This window comes from Aulonocara stuartgranti, assembly GCF_965226115.1.
Source record: "Aulonocara stuartgranti genome assembly, chromosome: 4".
Taxonomy (NCBI): domain Eukaryota; kingdom Metazoa; phylum Chordata; class Actinopteri; order Cichliformes; family Cichlidae; genus Aulonocara; species Aulonocara stuartgranti.
Window position 1 is genome coordinate 12,655,214 of NC_138942.1, and position 22,704 is coordinate 12,677,917.

The 22,704-nt window shown below is 41.6% G+C and overlaps 4 protein-coding genes across 9 annotated transcripts; 2 read left to right on the forward strand and 2 right to left on the reverse strand.

Annotated features, from left to right (window-relative positions):
* Positions 1–298: 298 nt before the first annotated feature.
* rasd2a (RASD family member 2a) lies at positions 299–1,617 on the reverse strand. Its single transcript, XM_082529301.1, has 2 exons — positions 1,009–1,617; positions 299–897 (listed from the first exon to the last, which is right to left on the reverse strand). The coding sequence occupies exons 1-2, from the start codon at positions 1,544–1,546 to the stop codon at positions 380–382; spliced, it is 1,056 nt and encodes a 351-aa protein (XP_082385427.1). The 5' UTR covers positions 1,547–1,617; the 3' UTR covers positions 299–379.
* Positions 1,618–5,700: 4,083 nt separating this feature from the next.
* On the forward strand, positions 5,701–15,932 carry epn3a (epsin 3a). 4 transcript variants are annotated; one of them, XM_082529884.1, is made up of 11 exons: positions 5,701–6,007; positions 7,730–8,458; positions 10,168–10,262; positions 10,838–10,915; positions 11,395–11,487; positions 13,259–13,342; positions 13,467–13,596; positions 13,769–13,924; positions 14,046–14,120; positions 14,213–14,449; positions 14,951–15,932. In XM_082529884.1, exons 2-11 carry the CDS (start codon positions 7,891–7,893, stop codon positions 15,244–15,246), a joined length of 1,812 nt encoding a protein of 603 aa, XP_082386010.1. In that variant the 5' UTR covers positions 5,701–6,007; positions 7,730–7,890; the 3' UTR covers positions 15,247–15,932. The 4 variants fall into 4 exon arrangements, with proteins under 4 accessions (XP_082386010.1, XP_082386012.1, XP_082386013.1 ...); XM_082529886.1 differs by having other exon boundaries at positions 13,467–13,572; XM_082529885.1 differs by lacking the exon at positions 5,701–6,007 and adding an exon at positions 6,193–6,277.
* arl16 (ADP-ribosylation factor-like 16) lies at positions 15,856–19,863 on the reverse strand. 2 transcript variants are annotated; one of them, XM_082529891.1, is made up of 6 exons: positions 19,698–19,863; positions 18,218–18,272; positions 18,022–18,138; positions 17,810–17,925; positions 17,462–17,653; positions 15,856–17,325 (listed from the first exon to the last, which is right to left on the reverse strand). In XM_082529891.1, exons 1-5 carry the CDS (start codon positions 19,772–19,774, stop codon positions 17,488–17,490), a joined length of 531 nt encoding a protein of 176 aa, XP_082386017.1. In that variant the 5' UTR covers positions 19,775–19,863; the 3' UTR covers positions 15,856–17,325; positions 17,462–17,487. The 2 variants fall into 2 exon arrangements, with proteins under 2 accessions (XP_082386017.1, XP_082386016.1); XM_082529890.1 differs by having other exon boundaries at positions 15,856–17,653.
* Positions 19,864–19,968: 105 nt separating this feature from the next.
* On the forward strand, positions 19,969–22,459 carry fn3krp (fructosamine 3 kinase related protein). 2 transcript variants are annotated; one of them, XM_082529888.1, is made up of 6 exons: positions 19,969–20,234; positions 20,472–20,623; positions 20,755–20,849; positions 21,053–21,135; positions 21,301–21,423; positions 21,526–22,459. In XM_082529888.1, the coding sequence occupies exons 1-6, from the start codon at positions 20,094–20,096 to the stop codon at positions 21,862–21,864; spliced, it is 933 nt and encodes a 310-aa protein (XP_082386014.1). In that variant the 5' UTR covers positions 19,969–20,093; the 3' UTR covers positions 21,865–22,459. The 2 variants fall into 2 exon arrangements, with proteins under 2 accessions (XP_082386014.1, XP_082386015.1); XM_082529889.1 differs by having other exon boundaries at positions 19,973–20,234; positions 20,758–20,849.
* The last annotated feature ends 245 nt before the right edge of the window (positions 22,460–22,704 follow it).

Consider the following 22,704-nt stretch of genomic DNA (forward strand, 5'->3'; position numbering starts at 1 on the left):
ACAGATACTGGAAGATGTTGAAGGTCTGCGTTTGAATCATCCACCCATGGCTCTGAACTCCCTCCCACACTCGAGGTTTTTACATCATCACTCGAAGAGAATTGACTGCTTACGTCAGTGTGCGTAATCTGGCCGTGCCCGTCTCTTTGTGAAGAGATTCTTAAATGTTTTGTAACAAACGGAAGGATGGAAAGCAAGGACACAAAACACGCAAGATAGTTGGAAATATTCAGCTTTTATTACAGGGTTATAGAACAGGGATATACAAAAAAACACGATAAGAATGCACTGGTCCAGCCAGGTGCTACAGAGTATAACTCTTTACGTATACCATATTGCAGCGTACTACTACAATTTGTTTGTCGAGAAGTCTCACAATTCATTGAATCTGACACTTCTCGGGTTTGTTGTGTTTGGTGCTTGATCCAAGCACGAGTTGCAGGTCGCTGTTGAAGCTCGGGCGGCGCGCCAGAGGGTCCACTGCGGCACAGGGCGCAGAGAGTACCCGCGTACGGCTACCCCTCCTGCCTCGCTGGCCGACGTACAGCGACCGGTAGGTGAGGATGGGTATGACCTGATGTCGCGATGGACTAGTCTCGTGAGGTAGTCCACCCAGAGAGGCAAGGGCTCTGAACATCGCGTCCAGCCCGGTGCCGGTTTTAGCAGAGGTTTCGAAGAATGGGATATCCTCGCCGAGGATTTTCCCCACGTCTGGCCGTCTCACGACTCTCTCTGAGTCTAAGTCCCCTTTATTACCGCATACAATGACTGGCACTCTCACTGGCTGTTTTAATTTCAGCAACTTTGCCTTAGCAGCTTTGATTTCGCTGAGCAGCTCACAGGCTTCACTCAGAGATTCTCTGTCATCCAAACTGAAGACGAGCAGAAAAATGTCACCTGGAGAGACAAAGAACATCAGATGTAAATTAAGGTAGTTAGCATTCATTTTCAAAATATAAAAAAACAACATCCCTTAAAAACAGATTTAATACAGTACTGATTCCTAACCTGTCAGGATGGATAGTCTGCGTTTGGCAGGGAAGTCCCTCTCACTTGCCGCATCCAGAAGATCGACCTGGTATGCCTCTCCTCCTATGTGGAACAGCTTTCTGTGGAAGTCTTCGATTGTGGGCTCATAGCTCTCCTCAAAGTCTTTCCCCATGAACCGCCGGAGAATGTTTGTTTTACCCACTCTGGGCGCACCAAGCACAACTATTCTATGACAATTTCTGGGCTTGGTCAAACGCAACTCCAGCAGGTCCACGGACCTCTTCGGGAGTCGATCAGCCGACACTTGCCGATTGCCAGAACTTGAGGATCTACTCACAACTATCCTCGTATCCTGCTGTCTCCAGCACCCCTTAACCTTTTTGACGAGCCCCATGCCTGTCGCTACGTTTGAGACTTTGGGGTGCTGGAGCACTGGACCGAGTGAGGTGCTCTGAAGATCTGGGTGCGTAATGCTTGATTGTAGATGCCCGGTGAGAGAGTTCAACATTTCGAGAATGCCATCAACGGGAAGATAAAACTTCTCAGTTGTGTTCATCTCTTGTGCTCTTTCAAGAGTCTCCAGTCACCGAGAGGCAATCACAACCTCACCAACCCAGTTGCTTTCCCATGTGTCCAGCGAAACAGAGCCGAGTGTCATCTCTTATACACCCACAGTTTCTGCGTCAGCAGGCTCATTCAAAATGCATTCCTTTTATAGAAGCACGGAGCCCCCCACGGCCCCCGCTTGTGAAAAATATTCCTTTGGAGGAAGACAAAAGTGCTAGATTGGTCTAGAAATATACAGTAGACTTTTTTCAGTTGGTGCATTGCAGCTTTCTGAAAGTTATCCGGATTGTTTTAAATTACGATCTTACTTTGTTCGGGGGGGGGCACGAAACACTCTGATCTGTTCTGGCACGTTTCTATTTTTAGCATTTGACCTGCAGGTGCTTCCTGTCTAATTCTGGGTAAATGTTTGGTAGACAGAGTACAGATAATTGCCAATATCATGGACAATTGAGGTGTGACGTGCGAGCGCAAATTAATTTTGTTTATCCTCTTTTCCTGAAACGCTGTCACGGAGACATTAGCCATTTGCCGTATATATATTTATATCTGTTATTTAACAGTTCCACAGTGTTTTCATAACAAATCCCACTTAACAACACATCCCTGCACCGCCCGACATAAATCTGTGCATGACGGATTTTATTATTCCTGAACTGTGATCGCATACTCTGGAAGTCCCTTTATTTTCTGAATTCCTCACGACTTTTTCGAGTGTTGAAGCTTGAAACAGAGCAACTCTTTGCTTTATGAATCATAGATGACCTGGCGATGAGTCCTCTGCAGAACCCCCGGAGTCAGAAAGCTGATGTTATTTTTCCACGGTACACTAACATATAAATCAAATTTGTATTTCTGGAGGAGAGATATGCTGATGTTTTAGGGAGAAGGTGAATCACTGGAGCATACCAAATCATTTGTGAGCTCAGTGCAGAAGTTAGAACATGATACAAAGCCTTTTTTTTCCCTCCATCAAACTATTCTCAAAATCCAAGGACACTTTGAATGGACAGCCCACATAATGGTTTCTTTCTTGAACCTGAAAAACATGCAGTTATATATACAAGACTAGCTGATCGCCATGGAGATTGCAGTCTCACTCTAATAAGTGCACTTTAGTGCTACAGCTGAAAACCATGTTGTGATGAATAATGTATAAGCAGCCATAGTAGCTGATAATGTACTAGTAGATGGTTGGTTTCTAAATAGGTGCTATCAGCAGTACATAATGGAACATTGATATACTTTTAGAAATACTAATGGGGTGCAAAAGTCTGAGAGAGCTCGTGAATATATTAGCTAGTTTGCGTTTTTCGAAATTATATTGTAAAATTTTCCATTAACAATAACAGTGAGCTTAATAAAGTGAGCAGAAACACGAATCCACGTATTTTAGTGCATCTTTGGTTTTGATCAGAGCATATACTTGAGATTCGCATTGTGCAAAATTTGCAGATTTTCTTTTTTGTTTTCAGGACATAAGAAGGAGACAAAAACACTGCCCCTAGAGGGCACCAGAGACAAACAGATGAAGTTAGTTGATTAACCAGTGGAAAGGAATTGATTATGGTTATGCACATCATGCTGCTTTTGTTGCAGCAGCAATTAACTAAAAGTAAATTATTATTCCAATTCATACACATTACAGGACATTACACCCATTTTCAACCCTGCTCCTTTGTCTTGCATGGCCTCTTATTTTAGCTGTTGTTTTTAGCATTCTTTGCTTGATGTAGCAGTTTACCTAAACAACAGCCTGAGCCCTCCTTTGTCAGAGTTCTTAATCAGAGTGTCTTATCCTCCCTGGTGTGTTCCTTTTGTGATTGGTCTGGTCTGGATGCCACTTTAGATTGCTGACTCTTTTACTACATGCTAAATGTAGTTTGGTGCTGTCATGCTCAAATAAGCAAGGCTTTCCCTGAAAAAACAATGTTCCTTGAGAGACAGCATATGTTGCTCCAAAACCTATTCAAATTGTTTATTATTATTGTTTAATGGACCTTTCACAAATGAGCAAGTTATCCATGCTGTTTGCAGCACCGCACATGATCACAGATGTAACCTTAGAACTGTGCACTGAAAACAAGGCTCTCTTCTTTAGCTCTGATGTCACAGCACCCAGCTTTTAAAAAAAATATGTTGCTGGTACTGAATTAAATTAAGCATATATTTTTTTCAAATACTTTTAAATATGCTGTCAATAAAAACAGAATACAATGATTTGCAAATCTCATAAACCCACATTTTATTCACAATATAATAGAAAACATATAAATGTTTAAACTATAAAGACATTTGACATTTTTGTGAAAATTTGAGCTCATTTAGAGTTTAATAGCAGCAACATCTCTCAAAAAGTTGTGATCAGTGCAACAAAAAGGCTGGAAAAGTAAGTGACATTAAAAAGAAACAGTTTGAGGAACATTTTTCAACTAATGAGATTAACTGGCAGCAGGTCAGTAACATGATTGGATATAAAAAGAATATCTTAGAGAGGCAGTTTCTCAGAGCTGAAGATGGGCGGAGGTTCACCAATCTGCAACAAGCTCTGACATGCAAAGAAGAAGCCATATGTGAACATCACTGGGACACACTGCTGTCTTTGTAACATAAAATACGGAAACAAGACCAAGGGCTGTCGGACAAGAATGGAACAACATTCCTCTCCCAAAAGACTGCCATGAAATTCAAAGTGGAGCTAATATTGTTCTTATAATTGTACATTTGATATGTGTTCTATGTTCCACTGTGAATAAAATATGTGTTTATTCTGTATTTATTTACATTTTACAGAGTCTGGTAACTTTTGGGAATTAGGCTTGTGTGCCAAATTCTTAGTTTTAATAAACTTTATGGTTAAATTATATTTAAATTCTTTGCATTATTACACTATACAGTTGAAAAAATCCAGCTTTTTTTTTGATGAAATAGGATGTCATGTTAATATCCCTGAGACTTACTATAGCTATAACCACCATAATCTAAGTCTTCCTTTCAGTGTAGTAATTTACATTATACACACTCACTGTAATGGAGGTGTCCCCAGGAGGTATAAGACTGTGTTAATAGATTAATGTCTCCAGAAGTAACACATGTGCACACACACTTGAAGTCTGATTGCCTTTCTTGCATGACGTCATCACTGGCCGTCCTCTCTCCTCCCCCTCTGTTTTCCCAGCCCTCGCCTGCATGTCCCCCCTGTCCTGACCTCATCACGCCTTTGTTGGGGAACAAAGAATGTTCAGGCATCTGTTTTGAGGAGAAATAAAGACAGAGAGGAGGAGGGCTGAAAGAGGTATATGAAATGAGCTTGACTGACTGGATCAGTGAAAGTGAACAGGGCGGCTGCAGCAAGCAATAGTACATTCCTACACACAGGGCTGGGTAGTACACACTTATTTCAGAGATATATATTATTTTTAAACCCCAAATCATACGTCATATCGCTTGATGACATTTTAATTCCTGTGCACTTTGCCCTTCAGTTGTCTTCAGGAGTGTTTTTGTTGTTACAAGGTTGAGCTGGTATTTCCTGTATATCCTGCTCAGTCAACCACAAGACCCGCTGCTCTCTCGCCAGCAGCTTCTCCCTTTAGTTAGATAATCATTTTGCACTCACTGTATGTTCATACAGACACCCTCAGATTACACTGTGCATTTGTCTGAGTCCAAGCCAGAGTGAATACAGAGCAGATTGAGGTCTTAATGCACAAAGATGGGAGTTCAGACAAGAACCCATTAGTGGTAATAAATAAGTAAAGAGCAGAAATGCATGGAAGAAGCTGGTGGGAAGGAAGTGTAGTTCTTTGTACACTCCCCCATGGGAGAGCATGTTCACTCAAAAAGTGTTGCAGCGCTGACTTTCTGTGAAAAGATCTGTGCCTGGCTTAGATTATTTGTTCTTATCTCACAGTACAAAATTGTACATCGGTCTAGCTGTGTGTTTGCACCACTCGCAAATTACACACAGTTCTAGTTGTTTTAAGCTTGTGAATGTTTGTGGCAGAGAAAAAGAGAGATTCCTCAGCATGTGCTGTGATCACCTGCTTCAGTTACGACAGATGATTTTCCATCAGGCAGTGAAAGAGTTAAGTCTGACTCTGCATGCACCGAGCAGGCCTCCCTCCCTCCCCTTCTCTCCATCCATCCATTTTTACTGTGTGTGTTTATAGGGGGCTGTGCCATCTGCAGGCTCAGTGCCTGGATTTGTGATAAGCAGACACAACTTAGTTTGATAACAAACTAAACAGCAGCTTCCGCCTCCGCGCCGTAGTTTGGGATTCTTACACAGTCCGTGCGCTTCTCGCTGACTGCTTTGGGCTTTAAATATCTTTCTCCACTAGTTCTTCTCTGTGCGACAGCTACGGGATATGCCGAGAGGCGGAGGCGTTTCTTATTCTACCCAAAGCTTCCCCAAGTTGGGACCCCACTGACGCGCTATGACATGAAGGTAAGAGGGAAAGTGGACACGGTGGAGACGATCTTTATGTTTTTCGTGGTTTCTTTTCGTTTTATCGGGGTTTTAACTTTTAAACTCGGAAACAAGGCTGAGTCACGGTCACATACTTCACCTACCCGATCATCGCATTTGACGCAATAATGGCCCCGGTCTTCCTAGTTTGGGACAGAAAGAGCATGCCAGGAAAAGAGCCGCGCTTTCCCCCAGCGGGTCAGTGATTTTTCTCACGGCTGTAGCCCGCAGTGAAGAATACCTGGGCGGGTATGTAGGCCCGATCTGGGAGCAGTTTTATTTGGGGCGGGGGGTTGCGTCCTATAAGTGCAGATAGATCGCGTTCTTTTAATTTAAGCAGGACTTTTTTTCTTTCTTTTTTTTTTTTTTAATTGTTTAAATCCTCCAAATTTGAAAATGGTCAAGTCAAGGTCAGAAATGGAAAATCAGTTGTGTTTTTGTGCGTGTTAATGTTTTGGGCCTGCTTCTCTTCCTGGCTGTACTTTGAACTTTGTGATAATTAACGAAATCGAGGTGCCAAAATTTGACTTAAAAAGAATTTATCGTCTTCATTTTGCCACATTAACAGAGGCAGAAATCTGTCCAGAGAGACTTTAACTGACTTCTGTTAAACATTTCTCCTCTGCTAGCCCTCATAAAACCACCTTTTCCTTTAAACTGACTTCCACTGACAGAAAGTTATAGGAAGAACGCATTTTCTCTTATTTTCTGGGCACAGCTATGTAGTTTCAAGAAGGGCCTAAGCAGTGAACCGGGCCTGCATTGATCACTGAACCTGCTGTTCTTTGAACCAGAAATAGACTCACTCACTCCCTCTTATCCTGGTACAGTCAAAGGTACAGCTAAATCTTTTGAGAGACAAAAGTAGCAGTGTGCTCATATTTCGTGTAACACAATAGATTTTCAAGCGTAATTTTTGCTGTTTTACTTTTTTTTATTTTTTATTGTAAGTCCTACTGATGTGATTGGGCTGTCACTCATCTTTGTACTCCTTTATGTGCGGGAGAGGAAGCTTATCAGTTAGCTTATGATTCCCCTGACTATGTAAGACAAAGCAATCCAAAGTTCAGGACAAAGTGACATGTACTGTAAGGCATAATTTTCTGTAACTGCTGCAGAAAAACATTTTGGTGATTCAGGCAGATAGACATATGCTTACATGTACAGGACACTGGGTGTTTCGTTAGTTATGGGAGGCCCACCACCGCTGTCATGATGATGTAACCAGGTCAGACCAGCAGGGGAGGTGGAGCCCCTCCCTTTTCTCATAATGCCCAACACCTGCAGATTAAACAGTAGTCCCAGATACAGTGAGTTTGGTATGACACAAAACTGTGCTTTTATTAGCAGCAAAAGTGACGAATGAAATAAGATATAGCAAATATTTGTCAAGCTGGTGGCTGCCCGCTTAGGAACAGTGCACTGCATGCCTTAAGCCATCGCCCATGTCTTCAAGTAAATTCGGGGAAAACCGAGATCAGGTGTTTTTTTTTTTTTTTCACTTTGCTCAGAGGCGTGGAGTTATTTCTCTCCTTCCAAACACTAATAATGGGTGGGAAAACATGAGAGCTAGGCGAGCTCACTAATGCTGCTGATAATTGCAGACAGAAGATGATGTATAAGGAGTTATAAAGCTGACAAGTTATGTGAAATTCTTATTTTACATATGCATATGCTTAAATCATGTTTTTATTCTTCCAGAAGGAGCACACTTGTGGACACAGCTGAAGTCACCTTTGGGCCTTCCCTTTAACCGCATTTTTCCATTAAGCTGAACAAGCCGTTTTCCTTTGAAGCAACACAGTGGGCTGGCCTGCTGCTGCTAGATTTTCTTCCTCTACCTGTTAAACACCGCTGCCATCATGCAGACATCATCGATCCGCCGCCAAATGAAAAACATGGTCAACAACTACACCGAGGCCGAGATAAAGGTTAGAGAGGCCACCTCCAACGACCCCTGGGGACCCTCCAGCTCGCTCATGGCTGAAATTGCAGATCTGACCTTCAATGTTGTGGCTTTCACCGAGGTTATGGGTATGGTCTGGAAGAGGCTCAATGATCACGGCAAAAACTGGAGGCATGTTTACAAGGCGCTCACGCTACTGGACTATTTAATCAAAACAGGGTCTGAGCGCGTAGCCAGGGATTGCCGGGACAACATATACAGCATTCAGACACTGAGAGACTTCCAGTACTTAGATCGAGATGGACGTGACCAGGGCCTCAATGTGAGGGAAAAGGCTAAACAGTTGGTGGCTCTGTTGAGGGATGAAGAAAAGCTAAAGAAGGAGCGAACCCAGGCACTGAAGACCAAAACACGCATGACAGGGGTCACAAGTAGCTTAGGTTCGAGTCCCTTACCTCCTCCTTACCCAGGATACCCGAGTGATGAGGGCGTCAGGTGCAGAAGCTCTCCTTCCTCCTTCCACTGTGAGTAGCAGGGGCTGTTGTGTAACTACAGACTATATATTACATTACTCAAAGCACACAGTGTTGAGTACTTGAATATTTCCTTTTGCACGGGAGCTGTCATTTTTCTGAATCACTCACATGGCAAGTCACAAGTTAAAATGGTCATGAGTTCATCTGATAAGTTCCCTGAACTCTTATGTGATGAAGTAAATCAAAACCTGTTTTCAAGGTAGTTTCGAAAACACTTAGTTTTAATACTCACGCTCCACCTTTCCGAGCCTTGACATGCATAAACTGACTGCGATTTCGTTTCAGTTTTGCTCTCTTCACACTGTTGGGCATCTGCATTCCTTTGATTGTCTGGCAGCTAAACTGGATTTATGATAGAGAAGAGGCCCAATGTGTGCTTGTTTCACTCCAACACAGGTTTACAGCATGTTTCCTTGAGGTGATACTCTGTCATCTGCCACTTAAGTGTTTAGGTCATTAGATGGGTTGATGATATAAGACTGAAATTTTCAGTGTGCGACTGAGGAGAGATGGTATCACTGACTTCATCAGCTACAAGTGACAACTCTAACTGGAAAGCTAAATGCATCATTTATAAATGTGGTGCTACTGGTCTGTACTATACTTTGGCAAATGTGTGGTCTTTGTGGGGAATGTTGTTTAAAAAGGCCGTTAGTAACTTTTGCCCTTGTGGTGTCTCAAGGGCAGATGTTTATCTTTTTATGTCTGTGGCTTGCTTCATGAGGGAAAAGTAAATACTGTATACCCGCAAGACGGTATATGACTGTATTTTCTTTCTTTCTTTTTTTTGTTCAACAGATTTTCCACCTAATACAAATTACTAGCATACTTTTCTGAGCAAGAATGAGTGCCAGCGGAAGCACATGGCCAGTGTCCAATTCCTAGCTCTGGTTCTGTGGTTCAGAGATACTATAAAAATAGCATGGTTTATTTGAAGGAGGCTTTCCTATCCATTCCAGAAATCATAGCAAGGAATTGGATAAAGAAACCCCAGATGATTTAGAAAGCCCCACCAGTCCTCTGTTGTTGTTTCTCTCTAGCTGATTTTAACTATAAAAAGGGGGGATATTTTGGTGATTTCCAGAAGATTCCATGATAATGATAATGATTAGTACCGTGGGAGGGGGTCACCAGGTTGTCAGCAGCTAATTGCTAGAAAGTATTCCAGCTCAGACGGGGGATATTGAGGGGCAGTGCGGTGGAAAAGATTGGTTTCCGAGACCTGACTTTTCCAGCGTGTGGCCTGCTTCCCTCTTTTAGCCCTGTGACCCACAGCCTGGCACCCAGACTGGTAAACTGCCAGCTCCCCCCGACCCCCTTCCCTATTCCCTCTCTCAAATCTGGACCTGAATCCTCCAACTGGCCCAGAGGATTCGGGGTAATAAGGTGGGCCCCACTCCAATCCATCCATTCCTCTCCCCCACCACCAGCCGAACTCTCCACACAGCCACACCATTGTTCTCAGTGCAGGCAGACTGTGGCAAGCAATGTGATCAAAGGCCCTTAACAACAGGCAATGGAAAATTAACATGCAAAAACAGTGCCAGCTCGTTTCTGACCTTAAAAATCACCCTAAAGTGTTTCTTTCTTGGCTTTGCATCCCCTTCCTCCCTCCATCTGTTGATGTTTCTCTCATCCTATGGCTCCCCATTCCTCCCTAAAACCCACTCCCCTCTGCTCTTTCTCTCCTCAACTAGCTCCAGACCTGGAACAAGCACGGCCAGCAACCAGTGGCGAAGAGGAGCTACAGCTGCAGCTGGCCCTGGCTATGAGCCGAGAAGAAAGTGAAAAGGTACAAAAACACACAACACACTCGCTCTTTCAGTGAGCACAAACCTTTCACGCTTACAGGCACATGCGCCAGACAGAAAGAGGCTTCTTCGCTTTGTTGTTGACATTTTATGCTGTAGTAAAACATTAAACAGCTGCCCCAGTGGTGAAGCGTTGCTCCTGACTGTGTATTTTCCAGAACTGTTGTCAGAAAATGATATCATCAGCTCAACCTCTGATGTAGCCAACAATGACCGAGCAGAGTGAGGAAGCTGGGAGCGAAAGAGTGAGAAGCCAGACAGAATGTGTGCATTGATCCACTCTCAAGCTTCCACAGCCCGCCTCGGTCTCCATGCCAAGGGCAGCTTTGCCCTCGGAGACTTCCTGCTTCAGCTCCTGTAGGAATATATTAGAGTGCATATCAGTTTCCACTTCAGCAATCAGACAAATCGGCTGTGATTTTTTGATAAGAAATCCAAGGCATTTGATCTGTTTCTCTTCTTTCCAGCATAGCCTATCATTACAGCAAAATCAAGCATGCTTTTTTACCATTTTTTTTGATTTGCCTTCCTCCAATTCCCTCATGTGTAACTCTAGCCACCTCCTCGAGTGGATATCGATGAGCAGACCCAGCTCCAGATCGCTATGAGCCTCAGCAAAGAGGAGGCCCACCAGGTACATGTATACTGGGAGGGATGCAGCTACCTTTGCATTTTTTCTTTGTCCCTTGGTTTAAACATTTAACCCAGTATCACATTCCAGTATTTTTCCTTCACAGAAGCAACTGCATGCCTACTCACTTTCTCTCCTTCCTACAACTGAACTATCCCCCCTTCACTCACTCACTTTTGAACAGCAAAGAAATATGCAACTTTCTCTAAAAATTAACCAATTGTGGTTTCATCCTTTGTTTTTTCTTATACTAACCATAAGTTGTTTCCTCTGAGTACACTTGTATGAGACACACATCTCAGGCTCTGACCTGGTGCTGCTGACCTTCTGGTGTGGTGCCAGGGAAGGGCAAAGGACTGGCTCCTTCACATTGATTGGGAAACCTGTTAAATTTGCTTGTGAAGTACTGTGAGGATGCCCAACTTTATTTCTGGTAAAATGGAAGCTGACTGTAAATCCCTCCTTGGTTTACACTTTCACAGCCAGTCCAACGCGCTCCTGCTGCTGCCCTGGATATGGACGAGGAAACTCAGCTCCAGTTGGCCCTGAGCTTGAGCAAGGAGGAGCACCAGCAGGTAGAGTGTCCTGGGGAGTGGGTGAGAGGACTTGAACCATTTCCTAAGCACTTTTGAAATAGACAGTAAGAACTGTCGTGACATTTTTCACAAGTTATTTATAAAAAATGAAGGTGCAGGTGACCACACTTGTCACTTCAGTTTGAATTACAGTGCTGTGCAAAAGACTTGAGCCACCCCCTCATTTCTGGCTTCTACGGAACCAGACTTGTAACTGTTTTATTTTTTGAAGTTGTCTTAAGCCATAATTCTCCAGACTTTTTGGAGGTCTTTCAAAGCTTTTCCTTGGACATTGACTGTTTTTTCCACTCATTATTAAAGGATTTTTATTTTCTTGGTAGTGTTACGTGGCTTAAAAAAAACAATCATTTAAGCAAAAAAAAAAAAAAAAAAAAAAAAGGCAGCCTGCTCAAGTGATGAATCAGTGCTGTGTAAACACAGACAACTTAGCAAAGAAGCAACTGTAAATGGTATATTTTGGCACTTCCAGTCTGTCACAAAAATCAAAAAAATTTTTCCATTTTCTTTAGTTGAATCTATGAAAAGTACTAAAGATGACACGGTTTGACAAACCAAAAAGAATCATTTTGCACCAACAAGGTGATTCCCACAAAGCTATTAGCTAAAACTCGCCATATCTCAGCATGGTGTGCGGTGTGTTCATTATAAATTTAAGGAAATCAGACAAGTGGAGGACAAAAGAAGTGGAAGGACTAAAAAAGGAAATGGAAAGCATCTGAAAGTCATCCATCCATCTTCTTTTGCTTATCCAATTCAGAGTCATGGGTGGGCTGGAGCGTATCCCAACTGCCATAGGGCGAATGGTAGGGTGCACCCTGGGCAGGTCGCCAATGTGTCTCAGGGTTTATCATGTTCTTAAGAAACAGGAAAAATCCAGCAAAGAAAAACACACAGTGGAACACTATTGGTCATGAATTAACCTCCACAGAGCCCACACCTCACCATTATTGTAACAGTGTGAGATCATCTTGACAGAGAACAGAAGTAAAGACAGCCAACATCCAAAGAAGAAAGAAAGCTGCTATATATGCTGTATTTCAAGCCATCTTATTCCACATCTTAAATAAATAAATCATAAATGAATACATTACTATTTTGCCTATATATATATATATATATATATATATATATATATATATATAAGGAAATTAAATGTGGGTCAAAACTTTTGCACAATACTTTATTTATAATGTAAATTCAGACTTGCTTCCTGAATAGCTCAGGAGAATATTACCTGTTTAATTTCAGTCCTCTGTTACAACATAAGCCATTATATGATCAGTGCCACTTGTCCTAAATCATCCTTTCTCTCTGTATTTTTTTTTAAATTATATTTTCCCCCATACAACCTTTACAGTACCTTATTGCCACACTTTCTGCTTCCTTTTCTTTGCCTTGTTTGAAAAAGTTGTATAACGTTCACTTTGTTGTATTATCTCGGCAACCTTTGGACCCCCGCTTCCTGTCTCACTCTCTTTGTCTCTTTCCTCCCCCTTTTTTACCCTCTCTGTCTACACTCCTATATAGTAACACAATAGAACTGCTCTGTTAGAGATCACAGGGATGCTCTGCTTTCTGTCCTCTCTTTGGCCAGGGAATTTTCTGGTTTCTGCCAACTGTGTACATATGTTGCATAGGAAAAATGCAAGCCATCTATTTTTCCTGTGCACCGTCACTGAATGAGAAATATAGTGTGATGTGACAATATGTGACCCGTAAAGGCTTACGTGTGTCTTTTATCTGTTGAAAGGAGCAGCTCAGCCGCCAAGGAGATGAGTCCCTGCTCCAGAAAGCTCTGGACGAGAGCAAACGTGAAATGGAGAAAAAAGGCGGGGTATGAAAGCTTGAAACATAAGCAGTAGTATATGACTATGAAAACATTCAATAATACTGTCAAAATATATGTTGAAATATAAACTTTTTCTGGTTTTGTTTTTTTCTTTGATGAATTTGGTCAGACGGCCTTTATGGACCTGGTAGATGTTTTCGCAGTACCCACAGATCTGCCTCCCAGTGACCATCGGTGGAATAATGCCTCACACCAGGCAGCTGCTGGGGCTGGAGGTACAGACCATTGGGACTCTTTCGGTGAGCCTTGAGTTGGCTTGGTCATGGTATATTATTTTAGATGGAATCGTATGAAGATGAAGAATCTTTTTTTTTTTTTTTTTTTTTTACATGAAACTCTCTGCTTTTTGTACCTACAAAATAATTTGAACTGCTCACCGGCTAACACTCTTTTATTTGTGTGTTAATTAAGAAGGCAGCCGCGTTCCAAGAGCTGATTCTCCATGGATGGTACCTCCACCTTCAAATAGCCCTCCCCCACCGTGGGAACCTCCAGCCAACCCCTGGGATCCACCACAGGACAACGTCTCCAGCCTCAGTCCTGTATGGTCTTTGCCTGCAAATACAGGTGAGTGTTTTCACTTACAAGTAGGGTAACTAAAATAAAGACGTCACCTGGATATCTTAAAAACTACCTATGTTCCACAGAAAGTTAAATAGCATTTCTGTCATGTTTTTATCCTCGTCAGGAGCTGATCTGTTCACAGCGCCTTTAGGAAGATCAGCACCTACAGAACCTGCTCCCCGAACTCTAAGTCCCTCAGGTAAACAATACACTATCTGCTATTCTTGTTCTACTTTTTGTACGTTGGTTCCACTTGCAGTCTTACTTGTCTTTCTACTTTTCTGCTGACAGATGCTGATCTGTTTGATGACGCTATGGATGGTGGTCAGGTGAACGGGGCTAGTGGGCGAGAGGACAGCCCTGAGCTTTTTGACCTTTCTCGTCTTCGAGAAAGCCTGAATGACCCCAGCTCTCGAACATGCCGGACACCCGAGTCCTTCCTGGACCCTTCGGCAGCTTCCTTGGTGAACTTGGACAGCTTGATCCCAGGAAACCCATCAGCCAAGAACAAGAACCCGTTTTTATCAGGTATGTTTTGTATTATTGACTGCAGGTGCAGTCATTGCACTTTGTTATTGGACATACAGAGTAGTTAAAACATTGTATTCAAATCAGCCAGGTGCTGGTTGTGCATAAGATGAGCACAACCACCACCTGGCAGTGTTAATCATTTACCAGTGTGTGCCATGTACTGGTAAATGCAGGCGAGTGATAATCCGCTGCCATGTAACGACTGCAGTAAAACCCCCACGTGCAGAGTGCTAGATATTTCCATTTTTCCATTTATCCTTGCTGGTATCTGTTTTTTGTGATCTCCAGTTGGTTTGTGAATGAGAATTAAAGTTTTTTTTTTGTTCCTGCCTTTTAAATCTCAGATGAGTTTTGGGAACAGTGTGTGCTTGAAACTGTAGCGTCATGAGAGACATAAAGAGGTCATTGACTCATCAGGTTCAAGGCTCAGTTTTAGAAAAAATAAACTTTGAATAGGTGTTAAAAGTAGACTTTTTCTCTTTATTTCTTTTCACATAGGCCTGAATGCTCCTTCACCCAGCAATCCATTCCAAGCAGATCAGCCGAAACTAAGTCTAAATCAAATGGGCACCGGCTCCGCCTTGACGGCTCCCCACGCCACTTCTCTTCCATACAGTGCCTCCTTGCCGCTGCCTACAAGTCATCCGGGTGCCAGCATCCCGTCGTCACATACTCACCCCACCCATCCTGGACTGGACTTGCCAGTGAGGCTCCCTGAGCCCTTGTTGCCTTTCTCTTCAGCAAGTGCTCAGGGATCACAGGCCGCACAGAGCAGTCAAAACCCCTTCTTATGAGGACAAACTAAACCGGAAAAAATATTTTAGAAAAATGGAAATTCACTAAATTGTCCTCTTGAAATATTGCTCTAACTGCACACCAAACTACAGCCCAATGGACTTGTATGAAAAACCTATTCTTAGTTGTTTTTATATTCTTGTAATGCACAATAACCTTTAGGTAGACACAAGCTGAATCTGCTCTTCACTGCAGCAACATATCCTGCTCCTCTTTTAATGAACAGACTACAACAGAGATAACACTTTTTTTTTTTTTTTTTTTTTTTTTTTTAAATCTAACTACCAAGTGTCAAGTACAATTTCAAGGTCATACCCTACAACGTAGAAACAAAAGGTCTGATAATATTTTGCTGTCAACAAACTAAGCTGTAAGTAGAGGGAAGATGCATTACAGGTTTAGGTGGTCACTGCTGATTACACATTCTCGGTATGTGCACATCTACCTGTTCGCTGCTTGAAGTACTGCATCATACTGGTATATGGCTGGAACAGAGCTGGTGGGGGAAAATCAGTGTATACCAGTCTGCTATTATGAAATTCAAGTGGCGAATGAAGTAATAGTTTGGGAGGACTGTGAGCAAATAATTCATATGAAGTAACCTTAAAAAATGTATGAATATGAGTTTATTCATTGCTTGCAAACCACTGACTTCACCAAATATAGGAGTGTATTTACAACACTGCTCAGTTCTTCACATGGGTTTATTCACTTGCATTTACTCATTTCCCTTGGTATCAATACATGCCACATGAAATCATGACGACTCAGGAACACACTCAGTATCACTGTCTCATAAGCAGTTTGCGCCCCCTGCTGGTGGTGAAGTCAGCAATATTACCTCTTACATTGCATCACTACCAGAATAAACAGAAAAAAGTGACAATAAGCCAAAAAAGAAACACAAAAAACTGCTCCTCTCAATTAAAACATAACATCCACATACACTGAAAACAAAGTTCATACACAAAATCCAAATTTCATTAAGAAAAAAAACATATACAAAGATAAATACTGAATGCCTTACATGAGAAAATATTCTGTAAAATCTTCATAAAGTTCTATAAGAGTTGTTACTCATTTTTTTTTTTTTTATATTAAATCTGAAGTGAAAGAGCTTTTTTTAATTTCAGACAGAGTTCACGTGATTTACAGCCATGGAAAACAGCCATAACAGAAAACAGGAACTCTTATAAGTGACAGTATCAATCAGGAATACCTCAGATTCCCACTCTGCGTCGAATAACAAATGCATGAAAGTAAGACCTTTGCAAATGAGACAATCATTTGATCCTGTTATACTATCACTTCGTCCTCTTCACTCTGCCTAATGTACAGTTATGTCTTTGTGCTACCAAAGATAAACACTCTTACACAAGAAACACACCATGAAAACCTCAACAGAGTAGCATATAAGCTGATAAAGACCAAAAGGCAGAACATTTTTTGTATAAACAGTATCACTATTATAAGATACAAATACAGAAACTGGCACGCACGCACACACACACAGTCACTGGCCACTTTATTAAGTATACCTCACTAGTTCAGGGTTGGACCCATTTTTCCTTCAGAGCTGTTTTAATTCTATTTAACCAGGTGCTAGAAACATTCCTTGGATTTTGGTCCATACTGACTTGACAGTCTTATGTATTTGCTGCAGATCTGTCATATGCACAACCATGGTGTGAGTTTGCACCAGACTTTGAAGGTGCTCCACTGGATTGAGATCTGGTGACTCTTGTGGCCATTTGAGTACAGTGAACTGATTGTCAAGTTCATGACTGGAGCTTTGTGACATACTGTGTTATCCTGCTGGGTGCAGGGTACCAAGAAAATATCCGGCACACCATTACACCACTACCAGCCTGATCCTCTGATATAAGGCAGCGTGGATCTATACTTTCATTTTATTTATGCCAAATTGTAACAATACCATCCAAATTGCTGGGAGAAACTTACACTCACTGGACCAGGCAACATTTTTCAATTCTTTGATGTCTAACTTTGGTTAGCCTGTGCAAACTATAGCCTGTTTCCTGTTCTTAGCCCCTCTGGTCTCCTTTTCCTCTGATCATCTACAACAACAAGGCCAGAGAACCCAGAGAACTCGGTTCAGCAGATCATCTTTACCATGTTTCAATGCTTAAACTAATTCAGTTACTGCCATGTTATTAGCTGATTAGATATTTGCATGAAAGAGTAATTGTGTACCTAATGAAGTAATCAGTAAGCGTATGTCACTTGACTGTGACGGACTCCAGCCAGCTCATCACCTCTTTAAGTCCCTCTCCAGATCTGGCACTGACTTCCAGTGTTGTGATTGGCTGAGTCGCAGATGCAACAATGTCATCCATCCTGAACAGTGACTTTATCTCTATAAGGCTCATAGTGCAAGGCATGTCCCTGGGGGAAAATATAAAATTGGAAAAGAAAATCAAAAATTTCCTAGTGGTATTATTAGCTTTCCTTATTACATACAAATTGCATTAAACCTGCTAGAGATCCTGTACAATATGGTAAAACACTAATAGAGACTGATGTGTATTCTACGAGTGTCACCTCTTGTTGAAGAGAATAAGCACGGAGGCCTTGCTCAGAGGCTCAGCTGACAGTACTGACAGCAACTGGATACAGGAGGAGGATATCTGAGCAATGTTGGCCGAATCCACCATGAACTATGGAGAAACAAAAGAAATCTACTCAAGTACTTCAATTTAGTAAACCCATATTGAATATTACAAATATAAACAGCATGTATACAAAGATCATACAATGACAGAGGAGCAGTCTTTGAAGTAACTGGGCCATATAGGGCCCATGCAGCCTCCCAGCTCTCTCACAGTCACCTTCTTCTTCTTCACGGTTAGATCTGTCAGATTGGTTCCTACCTACAAAGAATGAAGACTGGAGATGGAGAACTTACACGGATAAGGTGTCAGAGACTTTGAACTGTCCATTAGTACTTACTGTGGGAAGAGTTGAAGGTGGTGTCCCCAATTCATCTAAACCATGTACGATAAACTGTAAATGAAATCTGATAGGAAAATCGACTGGAGACAGCATTGCTATCAGCTTTAAAGAAAAACATTTTGAAATGTTTACGCAATATTTTATGAGCTATGAAAGTAGAACTTGAATATTTGTTATGAGTAAGGTTGGTGATGTCACAGCTGAGAGACTACTGTTGACTTGTCACCTCACAAATGAAATCACGTCATCTGTTCAGATGACAGTTTATTAATAATCCACCAATTTGGGCTAAGTTTATATGCGATGGGCCCCATGCATGTAATCTAGGCAACTGGAGGATAGTGTTTAACTTGTGCTGTTGCAGATCACTTCCCTTTCAATCTCTGAAATAGCTATGTGAACGAGAACTGCCTCCAGATAAATACTGGAAAAACCAAAGGGCTGGTGGTGAACGTCCACAGGCACAAATATCCTTCTCCACTTACGAAATGGAGAATGTGGACTATATCAAAAAAAATGCTATTTACCAAAAAGGACAGAGCAGGCTGTATCTGGTAAGTATGCCAAGGACTTTTGAAGTGCAGGAGAAGCTCCTGAAGACTCTGTGGTTCCAACAGCTATCTGTAATGGTGCTGGTCTGTTGGGGCAGCAGTATCTCTACTGGGGTCAAAAAGAATTGAAACAGGTAGACCAAGAGTGCCAACGTGATGCCCTCTTGACCCAGTGGAGGTAGTAAGTGACAGGTAGCATGGTAGCTAAACACATCCCACCCCATGCAGGACACTCTTACAGCACTGAGCAGCTTCTTCAGCGTCAGGCTGCTGGACCCACGGTGTGTAAAGGAGCAATATTGGAGGTCTTTTCATCCAGCAGAGCCGCAGCAGTAAAACACATGTATACTTACACATGCACACATTGGGGACTGATAAATCACAGTGTGCAACTGTTTTCAACACTCCATCTTCTATTAGCATCATCTGGGGCTCTGTTTTTTTGCTTCTAGGCATCTAAAGATGTTATTTTATTTTATCACTGCGACATATATGTACACACATTTAAATTATACTTCGTCTATCTTGTACATGTTTCCTATTGTTTTATATAATTATAATTATTACTGTTATTATCCACTTTCTGACCATTGACAATTTCACATTACAGTACAGCACTAATTTCTGCTGTAATGTGAATTTCCAAACTATTGGACTAATAAGGGCTACCAAAGCTTAAATATTGTAATAATAATCTCTCTTACAGATCTTATTATGAAAATGAATTTGTACACATACCGATGCAAAATAAAATAACACTGGGTATCGACATTTGGCAATTGGGAAAGGCGATATACAAACCCTGGTCGTCCATTACTTAGCAACTTAAGTACTACACAAGCTCATAGGCTAAATTAGTTAGCTAATTAAGCTATTTGGTAGTATTTCCTTTTACGTCAAAGAAATTCACATGGCCACAAAGGATATTTTGTAGACGTTTGAGCAACAACGTCTTTCCAACACCGGTCGCTCCGAGGAGTAAACACATTTCTTTGCTGGTCATGCCGGTTTTTCCGCAGAACCATAGTTAAACTCGTAGCGTATAGCTGTAGCCTCACTTGGCACCATGGCGACGTTCACGTGACCGGACAAACGTCGCAACTATTGGACAAAGTAGAAATCAATCAACCCAGACTTGTTTATGATTGGCTACTACTCAATCATTATTTACATAACGGAAGAAAAACAAGATCCTGCTTCGGGACAAAGTCCTGGTTGGCTGCCGCAACGGAAACTGTCAGAAAGACTTTCATACCCGCATTTGCGATGCGTAGGTGGTTTTAGTCCTGCTGTAACTGTCCTGGAACTGATGATAAATAATCATGGAAGCTAAGTTAAAGAGGGAGTTGGGGACAACCATGCTGAAATCAGCTGGTCATGCTGGAGGTGGATGCATCAGCGAGGGACAGAGTTATCATACTGACACTGGGAAAGTGTTTGTAAAGATAAATCACAAGAGTGAGGTATTTGTTATTGTTAGTTTTTCATTTTCTTTAACTGTTGTGTCATTCAGTTCATGATCGGCTTTCGGCGTGTGCTCAACTCGGGACTTAAATGAATGGGACATGATCCAGCAGCTGCACCACACTACTGTCCGTGGACTTTGTGTAGATGTTGTGGAGTGGAGAACAATGCAAAAATTCACATTTACTGAAGCTTGTGTTTACCAGACCGTGTTGTCCTGTCTTTAAATTATCCAGGCCAAACTGATGTTTGATGGAGAAATGGCCAGTCTGGAGGCTATTGTAAAGACAGAAACCGTGAAAGTCCCCAAGCCCATAAAGGTGATTGAGCTTGACACAGGAGGCTCTGTATTTGTGATGGAACATCTGGACATGAACAGTCTTAGCAAGTAAGAGAGCTCTTGACTACATTTTTTTCTTTAGTGCAGATTAAAGCAGAATTTGGGCAGATGAATTTAGTTTTAGAAACACTGAGCAAAATATTTTTTCAATGACATACTTGATTTTTAAACACAATGAGCAGGTACTCAAAACAGCTAGGAGAGAAGATGGCAGATCTGCATCTTCACAACAAGAAACAACTGGAAAAATTAAATAAAGAGCAACAGACAGTGGGTAATTCAGTTTAACTTCATCTTAGGATGCCACAATGTGGATAATACACACACACACACACACACACACACACACACACACACACACACACACACACACACACACACACACACACACACACCAATGAATAATAATGAACTGTGTCAAATTTAAGGTAAAAAGTTTGTGATTACTGTTTATTAATATTACGGCTATATATGCAGGAAAAGGAGCGGGGCAGTCAGATGTGGCTGCTGTTGAAAAATTTGGCTTCCATGTAACTACATGCTGTGGATATCTGCCACAGGTAAAGCCAATGTATATGTGTCTATATACTGTGTCTGCATTCTAGTGGAGGGTGTACAGTATTGATGTCTCTAAGTTGTGTTACAAATGTTTGGTCTCCAAATCTTCAAGATGTTAAAGTGAATTTCAGCAGCATCACAGTTTTTTCTCATTCTTACCTCTCCAGGACAATCAATGGCAGAGTGATTGGGTTCCATTCTACACCCAGCAGAGGCTACAGCACCAGCTTAACATGGTGGAGAAATCGTATGGAGACAGGGAGACCAGAGAACTATGGGCTGAGTTACAGGTGCAACCTCCCTTTGATCCTGTTTGAAATTAAACATATTTTGCACAAGACATTATGATTGTATCAGCATTGTAATGTGCATGTTGTGTCTCTTATTTCCAGCTGAAGATCCCTCAGTTCTTCAAAGATGTGGAGATAGTCCCTGCTCTCCTACATGGAGATTTATGGGGAGGAAACGTGGCAGAATGTGCAGACGGCCCAGTCATCTTCGATCCTGCTTCCTTCTACGGCCACTCTGAGTTTGAGTTGGGTATTGCCGGGATGTTTGGTGGCTTCAACAGTGCTTTTTACTCTGCATACCACAGCAAGATTCCCCAAGCACCAGGATTTGCAAAGAGGAACCAGCTTTACCAACTCTTCCACTACCTGAATCACTGGAACCACTTTGGTGGTGGTTACAAAGGTTCTTCCATAAGAGTTATGAAGACCCTGCTGAAATAAACACACTCACAGGCACTCTTAGAAAGCATTGCAGTCTTACATTGAAGTATTATGCGATTTTGCTTATTTGACCAAAAACAGTGTGTGAAGACACTAAACAACACATCTAACACTTTAATGTCTTCTGTACTGTGCAGAAAATACTGACCTAACATAGAAAAAACAGTTGCATCCTGCCAGCTCATCTGACACTTTCCTGCTTCCTAATATTTAAAACAGAATCTGCAAATAAATTCTGTATTTTGCACAAGGTGTTACAGTGAATTAAGTGTAGTTTGTTTATAGACATAAATTAAACAAAACTTGCAAATCAGAAGTCTGTACTGCACACCAATGACTGAACTTAAAAATTATTGTTTTTTATTTATTTATGTTAATATTGAGGAATCCTTTATAAGCAGGTAGAACAAACCAGAATCTGACTTTCACTATGGATGCAATGTTTTATATTTTATCTGCATTATAGTAGAATGGCTACGAATGGAATAAAGGTTGGCATACTAACTACACCTACAAAATATCCCTGTATAACAGTGAGTCATTGCAAGCCCTTGTTGTGCATGGTATAACCATTATTAAATCCTAAGCGAATCCATTGTGTTTTTCCAGACCTGCTGAATTTGTTATTTATCTAGTGTGAAAACCTTTACACACTACATTTACACACCTTAATTCCCTGTGAATGGAGGCATGGAAAAGAAAAACAATCCCATTTGGATAGAAATGTTTCATCATTAGGTCAACTTCACAGCAGCCCAAATAACTGTTTAGTAAAAGGTTAGTAAACATATCCTGCATTAATACGGTCTAGAGAACACGTGACCTGGGACTTTTCTTTCC